This window comes from Poecilia latipinna, unplaced genomic scaffold (assembly GCF_001443285.1).
Source record: "Poecilia latipinna isolate Pla-1442-1.1 unplaced genomic scaffold, P_latipinna-1.0 Scaffold606, whole genome shotgun sequence".
Lineage (NCBI taxonomy): Eukaryota > Metazoa > Chordata > Actinopteri > Cyprinodontiformes > Poeciliidae > Poecilia > Poecilia latipinna.
This window is the reverse complement of record NW_015113222.1, coordinates 121,544-146,063: the sequence shown is the minus strand read 5'-3', so window position 1 is coordinate 146,063 and position 24,520 is coordinate 121,544. Positions and strand designations below refer to the sequence as shown.

The following is a 24,520-nucleotide window of genomic DNA, read 5'->3' as shown; positions in this document are numbered from 1 at the left end:
TTTTTTTTTTCTTTAAAGTTCTTTTTTTTTCCCGTTTAAAAATTTTTTTTTTTTTTTTTTTTTTTTTTTTTTTATCTCTTGTCAATCCAGCCACAACAAATCTACTGAGCTTTTCTGGACTCTATAAAATGTTTTCCCTGCTCTAGTCAGTGACACAAAAAATGTTGTAGGTTACTGTTTTGGCACAGGCGCCTGCTATTTCAGACTGTTTTCATCCAGAAAAGTCAGCGTGGTGCTCAGCTGACTGGTGATGTGTTAACGTTGCTTTACAGCTTTTGCTCTTATTGTCTGTGTCAGATAGTCATCTTCATTCTACATCAGCGTTAGCTTTTAATGGTCTTGTCTAAAAATGGTTTCTTATAGTTGGACTTGCTTTGTGGACAGTGTGGTTTTTGTGAGGCTTTGATCTGTCAGTACTGATGTTATCCAACTCTAATTTCTCTTTTAGAACTTCAGTGTAGGAAAATATTTTGTTCCTGCCCTGAGAGGTCATAAATCAGGGACAGAGATAATGCGATGCAGCTGTATGAGAAAACAGATGCTGTAAAACTGTTTTAGTATTATTTTTAAAAACAAAAGCACGATGGGCAGCTTGGTGACTCAGTGGTAGAGCAGACGCAACATGAAGTTGTAGTCCTTAACGCAGCTGTCCTGGGTTCGATTCCCAGCCTCAGACCTTCTACCCCATGTAAAAGGTCTGACTTCTTACTGTACAGCTGCTAACAACTAAAAGTGACCTAAACCTAAAAACACCTAAATTGATTTATTGAGCAGACACTTAAATCAGTGATGGATGTATAAACTCACAAGAATCTGAAGTCTTGCTCTCTCTCACCTCCTCACAGCCTGGTTAAAAAATAGTCTCCTTTTTAAATAGCATCTTATGTCTATCCTTAACTCTTCTTCCCATAAAAGAGTGTTTTTGTCACCGTGAACTCCTGGTTTTGTTTCTGACCGGCCGGTCGCTGGTCAGGCCCGATCCAGCTGAAAATCTGCAGGTTCTGATCACCAATTGATTTCTCAGTTCCTTGTTGGCATGAAGAGCTTTCAAGAAAGCTCATCTAGAGGACTTACAGAATGAAGATAAATACTGAGTACTAAGCTAATAATATTCAGTAAACTCAGGTTTAAATGTCTAAGAGCAAATTGTTCCTCTTATTTTTCCAGTGAAATTCAAAGCGGCACACAGTGATTTACCAGACAGTTTTGAGCACTGCAGTGGCCGTTCCAAATATATTTTGTTAGTGTTATTTTCCTTGCTGTGTAATTTTGTCCTGTTTTCCTTAACATCTTGTTCTGTGTTATTTTGTGTCATCTGTGTCAATGCGGCCAGATTTAGCATCACTCTGAGCTGTGAGTGTGCATATGTAATTAGATCTCCACCCACTCATAAATTCATTCCACTTCCACAAAGGGCTGTACGAGAACCTGAACGCAGCGCCTGTCTTCCATGTGCTACTTTCTGATTTCCCTCTCCGATTTCGCTGCATTTTCTTATATGCAAATCCGCTGGAACTCTGTAGCGGTGCAGCTTCACTGCCGTTAGCTAGAGGAGCAAATCGCCCACTTAACCGGAGCTGGAAAACAATGGAGCAAACTAAACAAACAGCAGTTCTGCAACAATATTTAGTAATTGGCAGCAGAGTTGTGGACTGTTTTTTTTATTTATTTTGTGTGTGAAATGTAAAAGTGTGTTTGTGGCTGATGCACGAGTCGTTCTCTCTTATTGATATTAATCATAATTATGTAGGGTAACACTTTCGACGGCTTTATGTGCTCTGTTGTTAATGTAGGCATCTGTGGAAGCTGAAAATACAAAGAAAAATTGTCCCAGTGATGAACACTCAGCTGTAATTCTTGTTCAGAAGTGATGATTAGGCTTCACTGTCTAATGTGTGTAACTGTTGTTTTGAGCCACAGTCGTTCTGCTCTGTCACAGTTTCAGATCTGCTGCCAGTTCGGCAAAGCAGGCTTTGGATTCTGTTCCATCGCCTTCATGTCCATTAAAATCTGTTGGGAGCAGATGAAGACACAGACATTAAAAAGTGCTTTAGAACCCAACTGAGACACAGTCTCCGCTCGGAGCGGTCACTGAGAACAAATGCAGCCTTGAGGCAGACTACAGCTAAAGTGTGTATCTGCCTGACTCTGCTCTCCATGCTTCCTTAACCTTTCACCTCAAACATATTTGTGTCTTTCCCTCTTTTTCCTGTAAACTTGCACTTCCCTTCGTTCCTTTTGCGAATTTGTTCGTCTCCCTGGCCTCTGCTCCCATCTCTCCTCACTCCTCGTGTTTGTCGTCTCCCCTGCAGTACTTTAATAACGAGAAGTATGAAGCGGAAAGGTATGATGAATTCCTGAAGATCTATGAGTCATCCTCTTTAAAAACCACGTCGACGCTCGCCATGCTCAACTTTGGCCAGAGTGCAATCTTCAGCGTTGGCCTCACTGCAATCATGTTGTTGGCAAGCAAAGGCATTACAGCAGGTGAGTAATTTAAAAGCTCATGATGATTATGTGCATATGTGGGTTTAATTTGGGACATTGACGCCGAACTATCTTAATTTAAGGCCATCCTTGAATTTACCGGAATTGTAAACAGAAAAGCAGAAAACGAATCTGAACTCTGTTTGCCGCAGAGTTTCATTAAAATAAAATCTTTCGATATGAATGCTCGAAGAGAAAACTTAAAACAAAATCAGACAGATGAAACTGTCAAATAAAACCAACAATGAACTCAATTATAGAAACTAAATGAGAACAAAGCACAGCATGCATGAAAAAGTGGCATGAATAGAAAATAAAATGGCCTTGATGCAGAAAATGAAATCACAGGGCGTGGAGCTGCTCAGTCGGCTTTCACTACAACTTGAAAGACGAAGTGATGACAATTTTTATTTGTTTTTGTCTTGCTTTGAGAGATGTATGCAATGATAGAGCTATTCAAAAGCAATGCAGATCTATCATTTTCTCACATTTTATCATGTTTCTACCACAAACTTCTGTTTAATTTTATCCCTGATTTTGTCTGCTTTGTCCTTCTTAAGACGCCGTTTGCTCACTAGTGTTCTCTGGCAAATCTGTGAGGCCTTCAGAGAACAGCTGGATTTACACTGTGATTAAACTAGACACATGTGGCGCATATTTACTAAACCGGTGACTTCTGAAGGCGATTGGTTGCACTTGACTTTCTTTAAGGCTATCAGACTAAAGTGGGTTGATTACAAGTAAATGCTTTTGTTTTTACATCACAAGTATACACAGCCTTGTGTTAGTCTATCACATAAAATACATTAAAGTTTGTAGCTATAAAATGACAAAAAGCTGAAGGAGTATGAACAGCCTTACGAAGCACTGAAGACTGTGAGCTGCCCTGTTGCCGCTGTGTAGGTACGATGACCGTAGGAGACCTGGTGATGGTGAACGGCCTGCTCTTCCAGCTCTCTCTTCCCCTCAACTTCCTGGGCACAGTGTACAGAGAGACCAGGCAGGCACTCATCGATATGAACACTCTGTTCACCCTGCTCAGCGTCGACACAAAGATCAAGGTAACGTGTCAGCCTGACACAAACTTTCTGCCTCTAAAACAGAGATTTCTTTGTGTTCGTACATTTTTATCCTCTAATAAAGGAGAACAGAAAAGATGAATTTGTGCACAGCAGCAAGCGAGCTTAGAGGTTGGACTGAAATTTAAAAGCAAAGAAAAATACAAAAGCCTCTTTGCAAGACCCTATTTTTCTTTACCACAGTAACACAGAGAGCAGTACCTACGATTTTATCCTGGACTGAAAGAGTTTTCATAATAGCTTGACTTGGATTATCCATCTACAAGATGAGTGTATAAAAAAAAAAAAAAGATGGGTTGTAGTCAAACATGCTAATTACGTGCTTGGTGCGACTCGAAGGCTGCTTCATCTTTACCACCTGTAGTGCCTGACTGGTGGGATCAGGAAAGGAGTTCAGCAGGAATGTGACTGAGTCTTTATTAAACTGGACTATATGTTGAAATTAACCATAACTGCAAAGCTCATTTATATCTTAGAAAAATAGTGTTGCATGCTGGGATGTTATGTAAAATTGAGGGTTTTCTTTAGATTTACGTAATGTTATATCAAAAACATACCTCGATTGTTGCCTTGAATCTTTCATGCATGTTTGAGAATATGTAGGATCTTCTCTTTTAGCCTTTTCAGGGTGCCTAAAGTCTCCCTATACCTGACCCCCAGCCTTCCCCTTAAGACTAGTGGCAGCAACAATTAGCAAACGTGGTGGAACTGCGCGTCTGCCAAGCTCATTGTACAAACTACTTCGCAGTATTAACCATTCTCCTAAGAATGGTTAACACCAAAATGAGGAGCATTGTTGTGATGACATGCTGTAGAGTAGGAGCTTAAAGAAATAGCAGCAAAAATTTCAATTACAAATCAAATTATCTTTGATATATCTTGTTTCATATTTACAGCATAATTGCAATAGCTGAAAATAACATAGTTACTTGATTTTTGCCATAAAATGGTACTATGTGCTTGCAAAATACATAATAGCGTTAACTGATTTATTTATTTTTTTTCCTTAGCGTATAATTTATTTTAAGAATTTTAGTCTGTCTTAGATATATAAATTACAGAGCTCTGAACTTGTTCAAGTTTTGTATTTAGTCTTTTTTTTTAATTTGAAAGTTTAAGTGTGTTTCTTGTAAGACTGGGAGCATGAAATATCCCTCAAATGCAGCAAAAAACAGTAGGTGGCATCTTTTTTTAGGTTTTGTTTTTGCCTTTGTTTGGCACTCCCTCATTTTTCATTTGGAGTTTTTCAGGCTCATCATCATCACTTTCATACTTTTCAGCGCTAGAGGTGAAACAATGAGATCTGTCCAGTGCTCCTCCTCAATAACATAATCAAATTAATGTGTTGCTGGTCTGAGGCTGGACCTGTTGATTAATAATTGTTTCTAGATCCAACCACCATCTGGTGCTTGTTAGAGTTGTAGCATTAATAAATTAAACAGTTATAAGGTTATTGGTTTGACCCCTCTTGTATAGATGAGCAGAAAGGCTTATATTTTGGTCAGCTATAGCCACTGAGAAGGGAGCAAACAAAAGAAATCATATGAGGGTAAAACTTCCTATATCCACTTCTAATTATGGTGATGCTTGGTTCTGTTCTGGAGGTCGGGGGTACCTTGTTGGGTTACATGATGTCATGAACTCCTGGAAATACTTAAAAGGATTGAAATCCTTTGCCTAAGTATTAAAATACTTCCTCATTTAGGAGAATAATTCCAAACATTTGAAGAAATAAACACAACAATGATCCCATAGAAACAAAGTAGACCGTCTTCCTGGACTCTGGACGATCCAAGGGTATTGTGCAAAAAGAAATGGTCAAAGGTCACCCTCTCTGTATGCTTCAACCTTGTGAAACTACATGGGAGAAAAGACTTTGCTGTCTGTCTGCTGATTGTTAGCAGTGGTGCCAATAATTGCTCCACCAGTGATTTGGAACAAAAACAACCCTACTCGGCATGTGTTGAATAATTGCACTCAGATTTAAGTTTTTAATTTTATTTATTGAACGTGGCATAATTTTATTGCAATAGCAGCTGAATTCATTTCAATGTTTCTCTACATCCTCATCAGAGGTGCCAATAAGTGTAAGTGTCTATAGCATTGTATTTTTTTTCTCTCCAGCTATCAGTTTTTATTGTGTTGGAAATGTTGCTGCATTTCTCCCTTTTTTTTCTTTTTAAACACATGACAGCCCGTCCTGCGTCATAAGAGCGCACTTAAGTGCAAATGTGTGTCTGCCGCCCGACAATAAGAAGGCCATTCCCATCTCCAGCCTGTAATTACAGTGCTAGACATGAATCTGTCCAGTTATTTTTCCACTCATCAGTAATATTCCTCTCCATTGTGATTCCTTGTGGAATGATGCTGCCCTGCAGGCCATTTTCGTATGAATGCTTTTTTTTTTTTTTTTTTAATGTGGAACACATTGTCCCATTATGCAGATGTAAAATTATTTAAAACTACCCCCCACCCTCACTTGAAACTGCAGCACACAATCCAAAAACAGAATAATAATAATTGTAGCTTTTTTTCCCCCCATGTTGGCGAGTGTTGGAATAATGCGCGTTCTGAAGCTCTCCGGGTTATTTACATGAATTGAGAGAGGCAGATTGTGGGTGATAATGTTTCTTGTAGGTTTTACAGAAAATGCTTTCACTCTCAGGCAAAGGACCAAGTTTTATTCAGTGCTGACCTTGGCCACATCTCTGAGCTCAGTATGAAGCTAAAGTTTATTATTGATCCTTGAGCATTCAAAATGAAGGGCAGAGTGAAGATTCAGAGGGCTTTTTGTAATAACGGCTTACAAATGCGATGAATGTCTCTGCATTCTGCCTCTTTAAAAGATGCCGTTGCATCACTCCAGGCCTTGACTCATGCTTCTCTCCTTCTCCCATTCTTCTTTTGTCTGCCAACCCTCGGATGGTTTGCTGTAGGAGAAGGATCTCGCCCCGCCACTAATCGTCACACCGCAGGACGCCACAATCCGCTTCGAGGACGTCTGTTTTGAATACCTCGAGGGCCAGAAGGTTTTAAACGGGGTGTCCTTTGAGGTGCCCGCCGGGAAGAAGGTGGCTATAGTTGGTGGCAGCGGGTCAGGGTAGGTTCTGGCTTGAAAAGTAAATTGAAACCTTTAGCGTTGTCATGTCGAGATGCACCAAACAGCCACATCCTGGGTGACACCAGTTTCTGGTTCTGATTGAAGTCGACCCGTCAACCTATTTTGACTTTCTTTGTTTTTCTAAGGACTGTAAGATGTGAAAGAGATCAATGTGTTGCAGGTTTGTTGGTTGAAGCTGTAGTTTTGAATCAAAAAAAAAAGAAGAAAAAAAGTATTTGCATAATTATATTGATTTTTACTACTGTAAAAATGTTTAGATGTTTAAAAATATCTAAAAATGGAAAATGGGCATCCAAAACCACCTTGTTCAACATTAAATTACAATTACTTCCCTGTTAAATCAAGAATGAACTGCTTTCATGTTATTTGGACAACTGTCAGACATCTCAAAAAGTATCACACCTTCCAAAAGTTGTTAAAATGCTGGATGTGGACATGAGGGTGCACTTTAGTCCATTGTCCTGCTCTACAACCTAAATGCCGGAAATGTTACGACAAGATTTTCTGCTATAAAGTAGAATTCATAGTTCCTTCATTTACTGCATTTCGTCCAGAATATTAAACTCATCATCAATGATGTTTTTAGCACATGCAAAGTTGGCCTCTGTGTTGTTTTTGGTCTCCAGTGGCTCAAATACTCTGTATTTGCTGCTGTATGTCCACCAATTTACCTGATTTCTATATATATATATATATATATATATATATATATATATATATATATATTTTTTTTTTTTTTTTTAATGTTGCACTAAAGTTCATACTTTAATTGTTGCGTTTATAGAACAAACAGGGAGGAGTTCTTAGTTTTGGGACACTGAATAGTAAGAAGAAAATAATGTATTTGACCTGCTGATTACCTCAGGTTGGTTGATTGGTGCATCTCTAGTGTCGCCACTCCTCCAACGACTGAAAGCATAGTCGGTAGACCCCGAGGGGGTGTGGCTGTCTGATTTTTACAGACGAGGCAATAACATAGATCTTTCTCGTCTGTCTGCAGGAAGAGCACCATTGTGCGGCTGCTGTTCCGTTTCTATGAGCCCCACCAGGGTAACATCTACATCGCGGGACAGAATATCCGAGAAGTCAGCCTGGACAGCTTGAGGAAGGCTTTGGGAGTCGTACCGCAGGTCTGACAAACACCAGCGCAATAAAGCACCAAAACGATGTGTCTATAGCATCACTGTCCTACCAAATTATGTACATCTAGAGTTCTTTCTAAATGACATTGATTTATAGTTTATTCCTATAATGTTTGGAAATGGAGTTTGCTTTTATAATTTGCATTATAAGCATGAATAAAAGAAAATAGATTAGATTTTTTTTTATTGTTTAAAATATGAAATCTAAATTTCCAAATTTTAATACTTCGTGTTATTTCTTTTTTGTTACCCTCTTGTCCTTTACCAAATGCAGATGATAAAACCAAACTTATCCTTAAATTAAAATGAGATGCAGTATATTTCATACAGAAGGTTTTGAAACGCCTTAACATTTTCAATGGGGAAATCTATAGGATCCCTGTTACTATCATAGTCTATAAATGGTCGATGCAATATAAAAACGACTTTGGGGAATTATACACAGCGATGATTAGCATCGAGTAATGTTAGAGTAATTGTTAGCAATGATCATTTTTGCTTTGCGAGCACCGAGGATGAGCTGAACAGATGGCGCGTGAACATATTTTTGTCATTTGCTCTGCTCCTCTTCCTCTGCCCTCCAATCCTGTTGTTTGTATCTGCCATCCTCTGTTTCTCTCGCTGCTGCCATGAAAATATCCTCGGAAGCCTCATTTTGTTCCCCGACTTTATTATCACCAGGATGCCGTTCTGTTCCACAACACCATCTTCTACAACCTGCAGTACGGCAACATAAACGCCACAGCAGAGGAGGTGTACCAAGTGGCACGTTTAGCAGGCCTCCATGATGCTATCCTCAGGATGCCCCATGGCTATGACACCCAGGTTGGAGAGCGGGGCCTCAAGCTGTCAGGTCTGCTGCACATTTATGTCTACTCATTGGACGCCGTCTCCCAGATACGAACCGGAGCTGTGTGTTTTGTCTCGCTCCCCTGATTGCATTCTTAAGTAAAGAATTTAAAAGCTCAGCTGTCATCCTGTTAATTAGCTACTAATAGCTTATGTTCTATTGATAAAGCTCAGGAAAGGCGTGGAAACAAAACCCAGGCTGTTGTATGTTTGATGAGATTTACAATAATGAAATACCAGACAGCTATTGATTAAAGTCAAGTTTTGACTTTTAACATTATTAGATATATTAGATATCAATATCAAATATCACAAACGCTGAGCTTTTTTTTTTAATATTTCCTTAAAAATGGAAGAGATTTGTTTTTCTGATTTGAAACATTTTAATCACCTATTTAATCTTTAAAGAAGAATAACAAAATATATTTATTACTGTAGCTCAGGCTCCTTGTGTGTCCCTAGTGAAACCCCTGACATTTCAGTTCCTCTGGATTTTCTATATATTTTTTGGTTGTGCTTTTGGGTGCGTAAAGCCGCTGAAGCGTCACCAAAATATGGCAAAGCTTTTAGTTTAGTTTTTCCTTTTTTTTCTTTTTTAAACCTGGCCTCATGTCCTGCTCGTGTTCACATTTCTATGTTCGCTACGCTAACATTAGCATGTTAACTCTGTTTTCATATGCCTTGTTGATAATTTCGCTCATAACAAATTTCAGTAGAGTTAGTTAATGTTTCATTAACAAACCTTGCAGAAAATGTTCTCCTGCTTTAGAAACGTAGGGTTCTGTCTTGAGCATTGTAAAATTTAATGACAAATGTTTCAGCTGCATTGTGGGTACTTTGCATTCATCATCAGTGTATTGGAGCACAAAACAGGTCAGAAAGGAAAATGTGGCAGACATCAAAGTTTTTTTTACTTTGAACATCAGTGCAAAGAGTGAAAAATACTTTGTTGGCAGAAATCCAGATTTGCTGGATTGACAAATTAATATGCAAACGCTATGACGCAATTCTGCAAGCTGTTCTCGTATAAATACATGACCATTGTTAATTAAACTTAAAATCACCCAAATCTGCTCATTCCATGAACCTGCCATGCTGTGCTCCCTAAGGACCTTCCCTCCTGCTAAAAGCAAAACAAATCAGCTACTCATTATATCACAAATAGTGACGAACAATGTTAGGACATCTGTCTGTGGGCTGAATCTCCAGGGAAACAAGGTCATCCAGGAAGACAATAAGCTGACACACTCGAGCCGTTCCTCCATCTCTAAAAGCCAAGGTTCACACCTTCACGCACGTTCACAGATGTCTTCTGTTTTTCCACCGAGCGAATGACAAACTAACAGAAATTGGTTCTCTTTGCATATTTGTCATGAGGATGTGGAAATTTGAAAGAGTTTTGCAGTATTCCTCTCATGACTGCGTGTAGCTGTAAGCATAAAAAAAAAAAAAAAAAAAAATCAGTTCTTGGAGCTAAAATGTTTTCCAAAATTGCAATTTTGTCAGACCTTCACCTGCAGTTCTGGACAAAGAAAGGCTGTTAAAGTGTTTGAGCACATAAATCACCTCACTATTTTTATAGCAAAATAATTTAATTAAAAGTTTAATAGACTTGAATTCAAATAAATAAATAGAATCTTATAAATACCAAGCCATGTGCTTCTCAATATAACGCTGAGCCTCCTCCATGTTTCCCAGCAGATATTGTTTCCTTTTCTTTCCGTTGACATGGAGGGGTGCGACTGGCTGAAAAGCTTCAGTTTTGTGGGTGGGTTGCATGATTTTTATGTTGCAGCATTAAGGCCTTTTTGCCCTGCAGAGCCTGGCCCTGTTGTTTTCCGGTCCTGGCTGTGTTTGCATTGAGCAGAGTGCCGCCTCAAAAGTGGGCGGGTATCAACATGCCAAGCAAATTCTTGTCAAAGTTACTTACAAAAGTTACGCAGGCATACGCGAGACATTTGGATTTAATTAAATAACTTTTCAGCGAACATTTAGTTTTTTTTTTTTTTTTTTCTTCCAATGAGTAGTGTTAATTTTGTTGGCATGAGTCACTGATAACTGGCACCAGATCTTGGAACATTTTTAGTGAGCTACACCTGGCTTGTTTTGAGTTAAAGTAATTAAAAAAAAAAAAAAAAAAAACATCTTGCTTCTAAAAATAATTTGTATTTTCTGATGAAACATTTTGAAATGGCAGCGATGTCGTTTTTAAGCTTTTGCTCAGAAACGTTTTTTTTACCTCGGATGCACAAACGGCTAAGTTGTCAAAATAACTTTTGTCTGTGTAGAGAAACGGCTACAAACTGCGTCAGAGTTTCAGTTTAATCACTTCCACCATCGCTGCGCTGTCATTCATTTCTTCACTTGAAGACCATAAGTGTGTTTAAGTGCAGGCTGCCTGTAAGTTGTCCTAATTCGATCAACACGAGACTTTGTGCAATCGGGTTCTTAGCGTCACTCACTTTAGCCCACGTAAACAGGGCTGTGAACCGTTTCTGTCTTCGACGCGCAATTACCAGCGGCATGTGGAGTAAGCGAGAGAACGGACAAAATAAAGACATGACTAAGTTCTCATTAATTTCACTGCTGCTGTATGTGACAGCTGCCAGCGAGCGATGAGAGGAGGGGTGTGGATCGGGAAGGGGCCAGCGTGCGTCGCCGTGCTCGCCGCTCTCCACCGCCAGCCATGTTTACACTCGCTGAAAGCCGCTTTCTTTCAAGAGGCCACACGCCGCTCGCATGTAATAAAGGCCGAGTCAGACACAGTGGGAGAAATCTTTGAGCCCTGCTGACTTTTTTCCTCACAATTAAATGAAAGTCAGTTTTTTTTTTTTTTTTTTTCACAGACTCAAAGCCTGCAGCATTGCTATTGTGTGAGCAATGGCCCCTCAGTTTGCGGCAATAATGAAGAGACGAGCCAAACGGCAACTTGTTGCCCGTCTCTTTGCGTATGTCAAACACCGCGGCTCTCTCCACCTCTTATTAATAACGTCTCTTTGTCTGTTTCAGGCGGGGAGAAGCAGCGCGTCGCCATCGCCCGCGCCATCCTCAAGAACCCGCCCATCCTCCTGTACGACGAAGCGACTTCGTCCCTGGACTCCATCACAGAAGAGGTCGGTCCTGCCGCCGAGACAGACACCGGCATGCGTGCATAATAACACTTCGCACCGTCTGCATACACATTTAGCAGAACAAACACCCACTCAGTCACCTGCTGTAGGTACACAATAATTCAGCTCCCTCCTGCGTCACATACCTGCTGTGACACACACACACCACACCCTCCCACACACACACACACACACACACACACACGCTGCACCCCAATGCACTCCTCCCCCCGCCACCTGCCTCTGTTTCTCTCACTTAATCTCCAGCTCAGCTTAAACCACACGGTCTTTGTAAATGTTACATCTAATGAGAAAGTTCAGCACGATCTTTCTGAACTTGTGCAGAAAAAACCCCGAGTTGGGCAGCAAACGTGGCTGTTAATTGAGTTTTTTTTTTTTTTTTACTGTTGCCTCTCATAACAAAGATGTTTTTAGATTATCATATGCACACAGTGGAAAGAAAAGCAAATGAAGGTGGATGTTGCTGAGCAACATTGTATTGACTTTGAGTGTCTCTGTCGAATCAAGGTGTGGGAATATGTTTCATATATATTCTGTCATTCATGCTCTTTTTCACACCACAGTTATTGCAAACTGTTTTCCTCTGGATTACGGGATGCTATTGTAAGGCTTAGGATGTTAAGCAGAGCCCTACAGACGTATCCACTTCCTGTGAGCTTTTTCACATTTTCTCGCATTAAAACAGCAACCTTCAATAATGTTTTGATGGGATTTTATTGGACAGACCGGCGCCAAAGAGTGTATGGTTGTGAAGCGGAAAGAAAATGACGCATTCTTTTAAAAACATTGAATTTCTTCGGTGTGGAGGGAAATGATAAATGCTTTAAGAAGCTGAAAATTAAAACATGGCACCTTTCTCATATTTTTCTTTGGGTACAATTTGTAAGTCGTGGATCCTTTTCCCTCCACTCCACAATTATGTACTCTATTATGTCGATTTATCACACGAAAGTTGCAAGAAAACAAATTGCTGCAGGTTTCGATTATTTTCTTTGTGCTTCCAGAACATCCTGAGTTCAACGAAGGAGATAGTAAAGGAACGGACGTCGCTGTTCATCGCACACCGGCTGTCCACGATCATAGATGCGGATGAGATTCTGGTCCTCAGTCAGGTGAGAGCTCGCCTGTGCGTCTTTAGCGTGGCTGCATACCTCCGCTCGTTAACATTTTCATTCAGAACATAGGCGTGATGGGAAAGCGAATCATATCGCGGCTGACTTTCTGAGCCCAAACATCCTCGGTGTTAATTGCCAGTCCAATTAGCTACGTTTGCATTGAAGAGAAGGACGATGACCTGCACTCTGCGTAACCTTCGGCGCTCCGTATCTGCCAGCAATGAGCATATAGCCCGCCGCGCCGGTTTTGGCACTCATTTATTTCCCACCGTTACCTTTTCCTCATCGTACATGATAAAAACCTGCTTCGTTTAACTTTTCTCATTAACTTCAACAACAACAGGACGACTGTCTGCAGAAGAGAATGTATTATTTTCTCCATAAGGGCTCATTAAAGCAGTCTGACTCGACTGGCTGTTTTGGTCAGATGGCTCGTGTTGTTTGTCTCCGTGTCTAATAATGTATGGGCCATCTTCCCAGACACTGATGAGGCCTTGTTCAGGGCTATACATGGCTCCTCAGATGGCTCCTCTGACAACCGCGATTGTTCTAAACTGTGGCAGGAGCGAATCTCTTTTTCTGCGTCCAGGCGAGCGGAAATAAGCGGCGCCGCGCACGGCTGTGAACACAAAGAGACCAGGAGTGAAGTCGGTTATTATCTAGAAAGTAAGAGTTAATATTAGAAGCGATGCAGGTGAGCTGACATTTTCCACCAGTGCTTGAGCGGGAGGATAAAATGAGAGGAGACTTCTTTGAACTGCTTGTCTCGTTCCGTGTTCCCAGAGTCAGATGGCGGGGATCAGAGGGTTGTGACGAGGAGGCACGTCTGCGTGTGATGTCGCCACAGTGTTTGCTAGTGTCACCAGCAGAGGACTGCCTGGGGTGCTCATTAAAATAACGAGCAGGGTACAGTCACATGCTCGTCCTGGGTGTGCTAAAGACACTGCCAACACCTCTGCACGCTCAGCCGAGGTGGGGGAAGGGGATGCCCTCGTTTGTGTGTTGGCTGCGTGGGAGGGGAAGCGTTTGTCGTTTTCGTCCACGAGTTTGTGTTTTTTTTTTTTTTGCCAGAACGCAACAGTTGTTGGGGAGGCGTCGCGGACTCTTAGCAAGCGCGGTCACGACGCAGCGCCGACTCTGTCTCTGCGCTCGTGGCCCCTTCATTTTAATCCGAGCGTTCGCTCCTCTCTTGTGTTTCCAGGGCAAAGTGGCAGAGCAAGGCAGCCACCGCGCCCTCCTCGCCACCCCAGGCAGCTTATACGCAGAACTGTGGAACGCTCAGAACAGCAAAATCCTGAAAAGCGCCGGCAAGAACTCAGCCGAGCCGCCGGCCGAGCGGCTGTCCCAGAAGGAGGAGGAGAGAAAGAAGCTGCAGGAGGAGATCCTGAACAGCGTGAAGGGCTGCGGGAACTGCTCCTGCTGAGAGGAGCCTCCACCGCCATGTTCCCTCCATCCTCACAGACGGCCTGCGCTGGAATCCTCGAGCCGGAGACCGGGCCGCTTCTCCGTCTCTCCTCCTCTTTCAACTAAAGGCCGTCGCCGCACGCCAAAATGGGAGGTGGAGCACAACAGGGAGCAAGTGTGTTTAGCTCTGGCTTGTGGCCAGATTTCAAGCTTTCATGCCAGTTTTCTGAGCTGAAGCAAAAGCGTAAGAGACTCCGTGTATCAAATACGTGTGTTGGAGACATCTGTTCTCCAACATGGCCGTCTCCTTCTCCTCATTTTGGACATCTGGTTTAGTGACATCTTTCGTTTGCACTGGAAACATGTAATCACTTGCATATGCCTTGACGTCGACAGAATTTTTATGGATTTAGTTTTTTAAATTATTCATAAAAAGGAACTGACCCTAGAGTTTGCATTTTCATGTTTTTATTCAAAGTGTGTACATATCCCAGTTCACGCTGCAGTTAAAATCCTGAACTACGAGACAGATTGAACACTATTACATAGAGGAGACACTCCTCTAATATTCACCAATCCTGCTTAAGGCACATAACTTTATTTGCAATATCTATTCAGAATATTAAAAAATCTGCTTATGGCATTGTTTATCTGCCCAGATTCATTCAGATGTTTTTCATTATTAAATCTTACACCTATAATATGAGGAAAGAGCTCTAAATGTTTCTCTTTCATATCTAAACATCTCATAACAAAAGGGTATTGAAGAGGTTTTAAAAGTCAAAGACGACTTGTGTGACCAAATACGGAGTCTTCCTCTGCAAGGTATCGTGTTTATCATGTCCTCATCTTTCCGGTGAATGTTTTGGTTGCGGCGTCCACAGTTTCCTTCAGATCTACCCGTTTTTGTATCTAAATGAAGAATATTCAGTTGTGTTGTACAATATGCTGTCAAATACTTTTCTAAAGAAACCTGCACCATGTTGATGTGTTACTTGCAGAAAATGTAATAAATTTTGGTGTTTTGACAAAAATGACTTTTCTCTTTAATCAAAGCAAAGATAAATGGAAAAATTGCTTCTTTCTAAAAAAAAAAAAATCACTTGATTTTATTCATTTATTTTATTCCTTTAGTTTGTTTAAAATCAGGGGAAGCAAATAACAATGAATATTTACAAAGTAAATTTTAATGTACAATACTGATTAATTTATATCTTTTGTCCTTTGCAAAGGTGGATGAGAAAAGGGAGCAAAAAGCGCATTAAATAAAGTTTAAAAACAGTAACTGTGACAAAATTTTGCAATATTGTGATAGTTTGTTTTACAGTTACTGGCCTCGATTTGTTAGTAGCTGGACAGGAAGAAGACATGCAGGAAATGATCCATGGACTTTTTTTCCCCCAGGTACAATAATTCATATTTCTTCAAAATATGACTGCATGTTTTTGATTTTTTTTTTTTTGACTAAGACATTCAAAGCTTGAATGTTACATCAATGTGATCTAAAGCAGTTTTACAAGCCGATTCCCAGCTTGTAATGCAATATTAATACAGTATTTAACATGTTTAAAAGTGTTTCTGCAGGGTCCTTAGAAGTCACAATATCGTATTAAAATTCTTAAATAGTTCCAGGCTTATGCATTGAGTTGTAAATGTAAGAAATAATCTGGATATTCCATGCTACAATTCTTTGAAAACAGTTTTTGGAAAACTTTGGACGAGCCTTCATTTTGTTTTTGGTCAGCAGGTCTTTTCGCCTGTCGGCTCCTCAAAGGCCGTCCACTGTTTCTCCATTTGTGGACAATAGATCCAACCGAATCACCTGACTCTTTAAGCATTAGAAGTGACTTTGTAACTTTTATGATGTGGTGTTTTGGGGATGTTTTAGCCTCTTTTGATGATGCAGGTCAGGGAGTAATCTGCCATTGCTGTGGCTATTACAATTAGTTTGAAGATCTGAAGCACACAAACTGAGGAAACCTGGCTGATACGTTTTCACAACTTTTTTTTTTTTGCATTAATCCTAATTAATGAGAACTAAAAAAAATATCCAGCAGCTAAGCAGAATTTGCCCATTACATTAAAGATGAATTCACTTTTCTCTTTTTGTCTTTGTAGTCGACTGTCCTGAGAACCACTAAAGCCAAGTCTGCTCTCCTAATTATCTCTTGATGTGATATTTTTCCCTGCAGGTCTGGGCTATTTCTAGTTTTGTTGTGTTCAGTACTATTACATAAATAATGTTTTAAAAAAAACAACAACAACAACAAAACATCTCTCAGTGACTGCTGGTTGCTTTCGACTTTCTCCAAACACCGCGACTGATTCATTATAGCCAGTGTGGATGTATGCACCCCAGAGACCATATTTAATTTAAATCAAATGTAATGTATAACAGAGAAATTTACTTTCCCAGATTAGCTATATTAAAGTTGCCATGAAAACTGCCAGGGCTTGGAAAAAAAAAACAACTATAATTGCAATGAAGAGGACAGGAAATTAATAACAGCAGGAGAACTTTTTCACACTTCAAATAGGATTTATAAAAACACAACACATCCTATAAAGTAGTAAGTTTACGAGGCTACGATGAAATTATGATCAGAAGCTACATCATATAAATTGCATAGCCCTAAAACATCCCAGCTTGATGATGCGGACATTAAAATTTCAGATTTAGCCTGAGGACAGGTATTTTTCATTCTCAGGAAGCCATCTTCAAAGTCCGCCAGCTGCACCAAAATACCAACATGTTGGTTGAAGGAGGAGCAGAAAAAGAAAGAGTGCAGTCCTTGTGTCAAAATCCTTTATTTACTTTAACAAGAACAATCCAGATTTATTAAAATGAGCACTTCAGCTCGTCCTTCAACAACATGCCAGAATCAGCTGTAGAGTCAAAGCCCCTGCAGTCCCTGACTGGCGGATTGTGAAAAGCAACATTAAACATTAAAACGTATGACTTATTGAATTACAAAATGTTGGATAAAAGTTTCTCAGAAAAATGAAGAATTAAAAAAAAAAAAAAAAGCATAAATCTCTAACTAGTAATTGTTGATTCGATCTTGTCTTTGGAGAGTCAAAACTCTGCAGCTGCTGTAAAATGTTTACTTTTTAATTCAGTATTGCTGTTTAATATAATAACTTATGTGCAATTGCTATATGTGAAGCGTTGGTAGTAAAGTGACCACAATTAATTAAATCACATTTTAGTTGCCACTTTGTTTTTTTTTTTGTGTTTTTTTTTTACATGAACTTTAGAAGTAAGTTTTGAGTCTAATAATATACCTTATGCAGTACTGTGACCCTCAGTAACATTTGGATGTATTAAATAGATCCTAAAAGTACCACACACACTGGCATCAACACTAAACTTAAATATTATGATACTTTTTATGCATCCTGATGCTTTTTTTTTTTTTAACACATAAATATACAATGGTGTCATCTGTATATAAGAATCTTGAGATTTTTGTTATTGTAATAAATTTCGTTGCATCATGTATAAGTCAAAATCTATTCCAGCCAATTGCCTTCTGAAGTCGCCTAATTAGTAAATGTAATCCACCTGTATTTAACCTCTGCATGTTGCATCAAATATCATCATGAAGTCGTAAGATAGGTCAGAGATGCAGTTATTGAGGGAGCATTAACTCGTATAACAATATGGCATTGAGAATCGACTAAAACACTGTTCAGTCCATTATCTGAAAATGAGAGAATATATCTGCAAATCTACCGAGACATTCTGCCGAACATGCGACAAGCTGGTCAGGGAGCTTCCTGCTGTGAGGATGCTTTTCTTCAGCAGAGACAGAAAATCTCATCAAAGTTAAGGTAAGACAGAGCGACATAGCAGGACAATGACCCTCAACAGACAGATGGAGCTGCAATAAAACGGTTTCCATCAAAACATAATGGCTTTAGAGGGACCTAGTCAAACTCCAGACTCGAAAGTGGATGTTTCCCTCCGATCTGACTGATGTTCCGCCATTTTTTAATTATTTTGTTGTTTTTTTTTTTTTTTTTAAAGAAGGAACTAGTGAAATGTGAAGCAGGCATTTATGGCGGCAAACGCTACTTAACAACACACACTGCTCTCCTAATGAGAATGGCCCACTAAGCTTGACAAGTACCGCTTTATTTGACAAAACCCTGCCGAAATGGCGTCGCGTGAAAATGATATCTTTTGATTACCAATCAAAGGAAGTAGAACATAAAATGAATCTGTATCATCAATGGAAGTTGTTACGGAAACATCCCCTCTCCCCCCACTTTGTGTCTAACAACCCACTGATCTTTATCCTACTGATGATCCTTGGACAAGATCTGTCACGGAAGCCGAAATGATCAAGTGACACTAACGCGCTCTGGTTGCGTTTGTTTTCTGACGGACACAGCGACATCAGATGTTCCTCTGGGAGCCCCCTGCCACTCTTTGGCCCCTCCTCCGGGACCAGACACTCCGCACCGCACTTTCTGCGGTGCCTTTCGACCGGATTATAATTGAAGCCGACAAATAACACACACACACACACACACACACACACACAAAAACATCTACCCAATGTGACAGACCGAGGCCCGCTGCGCCGCATTGTGCAGCCTCCGCCACCTCCCGAGAAAGTCACGCATTATAGATGAAAGTAGACTTTGATAAAGGCCCCGTTTAAAAAGAAACTAACTGGATGATTGCGGCTGGATGGGCCTCCTTTCATGCGTCAGATGTCCAGGCAGATGAGTTGATGTTAATGGCGTCCTTCTAATCTAACCTAGGAAGCGATTATGAGACTATTCATTAGTGACTCCCAGCAACGCTCAGCTGCTGCCCCTAACAGGTTATCCACTAATTATTCGGAGAACATGGCTCACTATGATGTGCCACGGTGGTGTGAAAGAGCCTCAGATATTATTACTCAGGGCGCTTTATTTATTTATCTTTTCCCATGTTGCTTTTTTTCTCTTTCTGTGTGTGAAGGACAAAACACGCCAGCACTGAAGTTACTAAGCAATCTGAGGTGGACCTACACAGGGAGGGTGTCTGCTTTCTCGCTATTTATGTTGGAAAAAAAACTGAGTCACAAAATCTGTCGCTCGGCGGGTTTTGTATCTGCTCTGCGATTGGTGCCGTTTGTCTGCGTGCTTCCAGGAGGTAATGAGGAAGCCATTCTGCTGTTTACCATTCGGCAGTCGGCAAGCGCCAAGAAAGACAGACACACACACACACAAAGGCCTTTCAATAATGTCCTTAATATGGACTGCAGCAAGCACTGCGACCTTCTGCTGAAGGAGAAAGTTTCAAAGAACATGCTTCAGATTTGCTGATAGGATAATATCAGCTTGTTGCACCTGCTCTTTCTCTCTCTCTCTCTCTCTCTCTCTCTCTCTCTCTTTCTTTCCCTCTTTCTCTGTGTGTCTGCATCATAATATCAAGCCTGGTGATTCAGAGCTGGGTTTTAATATGTAGATCCTCCAAACATGCCCAAAGAGCTGCATCTCCGCTCCCAAGACGCCTGTTAAGAGTGCACAGGTGATGAGAAGGATTCAGCCACACACGACAAATCCCAGCTGACCCCCCCTCCTCAGCCTGTTGCTGAAGTCCTCGCGTTTTCCTTCATCACGATAGCGGAGGGAGGGCAGGTTGAGATTGCGGGGCGATCCCTCTGCACCAGACAGTCGGCTCACTCCCCATCCCACCACAATCCAGCGAGCATGTGGCCAAAGGCGTCCACGCCCTGATAAATATGCATCGCAGCCTCGGAGAAGATGTAGTTATTTCCACCGTTTTGTGTGGGAGTGTAAATTTATGTGCGTAATCCCTGTGTACTATATCAGTGCTCCTGGTCAAATCCAGAATGAATATTCACACGGGCGTGCACTCGCGCACGGATACAGCCGGTCCTCCCCCCTTTGTTGAAAGTCAATAAACACAGAGAGGGTGGTATTAACATCTCTGCATTCACTTTGCTGCTGCAGATGATGCAACCCCCGAGCAGAGTCTGCATGATCCGGGTCAAGCGTTGGCAAACTGCAAATCCGCTGCAGATTTCGTGAATTTGTTTTATCCTCACAAGCAGAATGTGTTTTGTTTTTTCGAGAGCAAGTAAATTAACCATGTAGTTGTCTCTTTGGTAGAAGAAAAAAAAATAGCTACATAGTTTACAGTTCAGGTCAGAGGTTTACACAAATTTAGCAATAATAGCAGCAGTTTTTTTTTTTTTTTTTTAAACAGTGATGAACTAGATCACTGTTTTCTATGCGTTTCCCATAAGACTAGGCTATACCATTTCTTAATGTAACTATGATGCTATATAAAACTGTGATAACTCTTTTCCACGACACTTTATTTACTCCATCAGCTTTAACATTTCACTAAGAAAATATACTTATTGTGAGCATTAAAGGAAGTTTGTCCATTCAGCTGTACAATTAAAGTGCTTGGAAGCCACACGACTACATTTGCAAGTGTAAATTTTGTTGCAGTGATCATCATCATACAATAGTGTGTGGATCTGCAATGGCTCAGCATGCAAAGATATATTGGATAAAGTTATCCTTCAAAAAGGTAATGGATGAGCAAGTCTGGTGTAGGAGAACTTGATTTGTCCTGGTTTGGGTCGGCAGCAGGGCCTTGGGTGTCAGGGGTCGTCCGGTAACCGGCGGGTTGCCAGTTTGAACCTCCACTGTGTCCGTCTCAGTCACTTTGTCGTTGTATCCTCGGCCAAAACTCTTTGACCGCTGGAGGTGGTCTGTGGGCTCGATGTTGCATGTTCTGTGAAATCTTCAGTGGTTTTTGTCTGGCTGGTTTATTGTCTCCTTCATAGTGGCTGGGATGACAAAGAAACTTGGTCTGGTTAAATCAATATGAAAATCCAATTTAGCTCTTTAACTAAAAGACATTTTTACTTATTTTTGGTGCTTATCGCTGACAATATGTTTGCCAGGAACAATCCCATCACCTTAGAGCTGGACAACGTTTAAGCAAATGAAAACCTAAACAAACGAGTGTCATTTACACAGTTAAACACCCCCTATGACTACAGATTATGTGATGGAAGACGTAGGAAGGTAATTCAACAGAAAATGAGTCCATCAAAACCTGTCTCAAGGAGGTCCCTTAGCTGATTGTCGTTGAATTAGAGGCTGGATTTGTGGAAAATTTCTAATGCGATTCTCCTGGGTGTAAATCAGAGAAAATCATCTCTGTGAAAACGTCTGCAGCTGCTGTCAGACATTCCTCCAGGAGTTGTTTCAATATTCACTGTATCTGAAGCATCTCTGGGGTTTGTGCTTAGATGAGATCATCATCACTTTCTTCACAAGGACAGTAACGCCTTCATATATATTTGTTAAATGTTTTTCATAAATAAATGATCTTTACTAGTCAGAAAGTTGCACTTAGTGATCTCTAATTCAGGGGAAAAAAAAGTCATCTATACCAGGAAAAACAACCAAATTCATATGAAAATAAATAGAATCAAATTAATTTATATAAATCCAACTCCTTCCAGTTAGATAGAACCATGTTATGAGACACAGGTTGAATCCTAGTGATGCAGATGTATTCAGCGGATCATATGTTCATTTTGTGAAAGAATACCAGTCATCACCTTGTCCTGAAAAGCACACAGTGACAGTAGAAAGGAACAACTCTCTTTTGACAGGAGGAATTCTCCAGCTGATCTTGGCTCTGTACGAGCAGCGTCTACACCACACGATTGAGAGCAGAGGTGCTTTTTGATATGGCGGCAGCTTGAGAAAATGGAACGAGGACCAGGTTAAAAAACAAAACGTCTTTAAATTGTGCCCTAAACACAAGGGGCCAGGAGAATCCTCTGTGGTAATAATAAAGCGGGAAACGCAAAATTAGTGGAAACAGTAGCAGAAGGAAATGTAGTGCTCGGAAGAGTCTTCACACTGAAACTAAAGTTTTCTGGATGGCAGCGTCTTTCACCAATATCTGCTATGTAGTGTAACATCAACAGTGTCTTCACATGTAACTCATAGTATGTGCAATAATGAAGTTTTGTACAATTGTTGATGCTGAATATTAAGCCTGGTGTGGATGGGAAACTGAAAGATTCTCTGGAAGATTCAGCATATTACATTTCTGGAATAATTCTTACGTCCACATACAGAATGTGAAATTGTAAAACTTAAAATTCAGTCCTCATCCAAGTAAACAACTGATGGGTTGTTTTAGCACCAGATTTTCCCAGCGTTTCAGAGTTCTGCCTCTTATTTATTGATGCAGCGACAAACTGTTTTCATTTTTTATTTTTCCAGATGTCCCCGAGCACATGCATGCGTTACCACTCAATAAGGCTGCAGCCATTCAGAAATAAGTTTACAGAGTGATTCACTGTGTGCAGAGTTTGTTCGATTATCTATGCTGTGGCTGAGAGAAAACTCCTCCTGTTTGTTCTGAGTTTAATATCGAGCAGAAACCTCACGAGGTGAGACATTCACCACCAGACTCCAGCGATTAAGAAACGACTCAAAGAGCTTCACGTGAACTCGTCATGTGCACGAGTCTCATAATAACATTCCTTGTTTTATGAGCATTTCGATTAGGTGGAGTAATAATGCATGCAACATGAAGTACAACTAAAGTTTTCTGGGGGGAAAGAAAGTGCACAAGCTTGCATTGATTGTATATTTTCTCATAAACGCAGTCACAAATTATGCATACCAGGTAAAATGTATGCAAGTAATTGAAGTGCCCTGTATGTAAGCACTTCAATTAATATTTATGTTAAATTAATATTTTTTATTGTATTAAATAATATTAGCTCCAATCTGACTTTTAATCATAGCTTGAGGTTATCCTCTTCAAAAAACAGTTTTGATGTTTTTTATTTGGAGAGTTACCTCCATCTTCATTTGACCAGCTTGGTAATATGAACCAATACTGCTGGCACCAAAACAAACCCCAACTTGATGCTACCAGCACCTTCCTTTTACGCAGCGTCCTTACGTTTTGGACCCTGACCACGACAGACTGTCTATAAACATGTAAATAACTGTGCAATAATAAAAACGTATTCATAGGCCTGACAGATTTAGATTCAAGAAGTTTGTTTCCGTAAAAGGAGAGTTTAATCTCATTTACACAAAACAAGAACTGCTGGCTGAAAATGAGACATTTTCAATAATAAATTAGCCTTTATTGAATTTCTTTAATCTTTCTTCACTGGCATTTCGGCAACGTTTACCATATTTATCTCTTGTAACTTTATCTCTTATCTTTATTTATGATGAGGATTCATTCAAATAAGGTTATTTTTTTACCCCTCTACACAAGAGCAGAGCAACTGTGTTAATTATTCCTGAATATTCACAAACCATTTTTTTTCTCACCATCTGAAATTAAATCACATCAAACTTCTATTATTTTAGATCATTTAAAATTATGTCTGTTTGCTAAATGCCACAGTAACCTAAGAATAATTGTGTATATCTACTTTTTTTTAATGTCTTGCTTTTTAAAGACTGAATCAAAATTCATTTTCAGAGTGAATCAGTAAGGCGAAACCAGTTACCTGCAACATGTGCTCCCTTTTGTTATGCCCAGTCATTCAAGTCCTTTAAGACTTTTCGGTCGATTCTCATGAATCATTATGATTCATGAGACTCCAGACTCAGCCACTCTGGGAACATGTAGGCTTCAGGTGGACTATTTGAAATAAGCTCAGACTATTCCATTCACTGCTGGCAAATTTGACCAAATGGCCCCTTTTAGGCTTCTTTGCTCAGGCAGAGAGCTGTTAATAAAAGGATGGATTCGTGCAGGTTAAAAGTGTCATAATCTTATTGGAGATTTCACACCACCCGTCAGACCTGGTGAGCGTCAAAGGCTGAAATTTCAGCATTTAACATTCTGCTCTCACCCTGTTACAGCGGAGGGTGTCTCTGTTGGAGTTACTTTCTTTGGATGCACCAAGACTAAGAATGTACCGCTTCTCCAGATCTGATCTAGAGAAGATAATAATAAAAAAAAAAACTTTTACTAAATTATGTATGGCGAGGTTGTTAAAAAACCCACTGTTGTCTGGCTTTATTTTCTTTAAAAATAAGAAGCAAAGTGAGACAGCTTGAAGATGTTTTTTTTTTATTTTTTTTTTATGTTGCTTCAAAATCCCCCCCCCCCCAAAAAAAAAAAAAATTTGACAAAAATTTTTTTTGAAAAACACTT

At 40.1% G+C, this 24,520-nt stretch overlaps 1 protein-coding gene across 2 annotated transcripts in view; it reads left to right on the top strand.

Moving 5' to 3' along the window:
• The window catches only part of abcb7 (ATP-binding cassette, sub-family B (MDR/TAP), member 7), a 33,979-nt gene extending 18,617 nt beyond the window's left edge, over positions 1–15,362 (top strand). For both annotated transcript variants that reach the window (XM_015042878.1, XM_015042877.1), the window contains exons 9-16: positions 2,313–2,487; positions 3,391–3,548; positions 6,503–6,666; positions 7,688–7,817; positions 8,511–8,682; positions 11,688–11,791; positions 12,814–12,921; positions 14,126–15,362. In XM_015042878.1, coding sequence (XP_014898364.1) covers positions 2,313–2,487; positions 3,391–3,548; positions 6,503–6,666; positions 7,688–7,817; positions 8,511–8,682; positions 11,688–11,791; positions 12,814–12,921; positions 14,126–14,347 — 1,233 coding nt within the window. In that variant the 3' untranslated portion in view covers positions 14,348–15,362. The remainder of the gene's footprint in view (positions 1–2,312; positions 2,488–3,390; positions 3,549–6,502; positions 6,667–7,687; positions 7,818–8,510; positions 8,683–11,687; positions 11,792–12,813; positions 12,922–14,125) is intronic.
• The last annotated feature ends 9,158 nt before the right edge of the window (positions 15,363–24,520 follow it).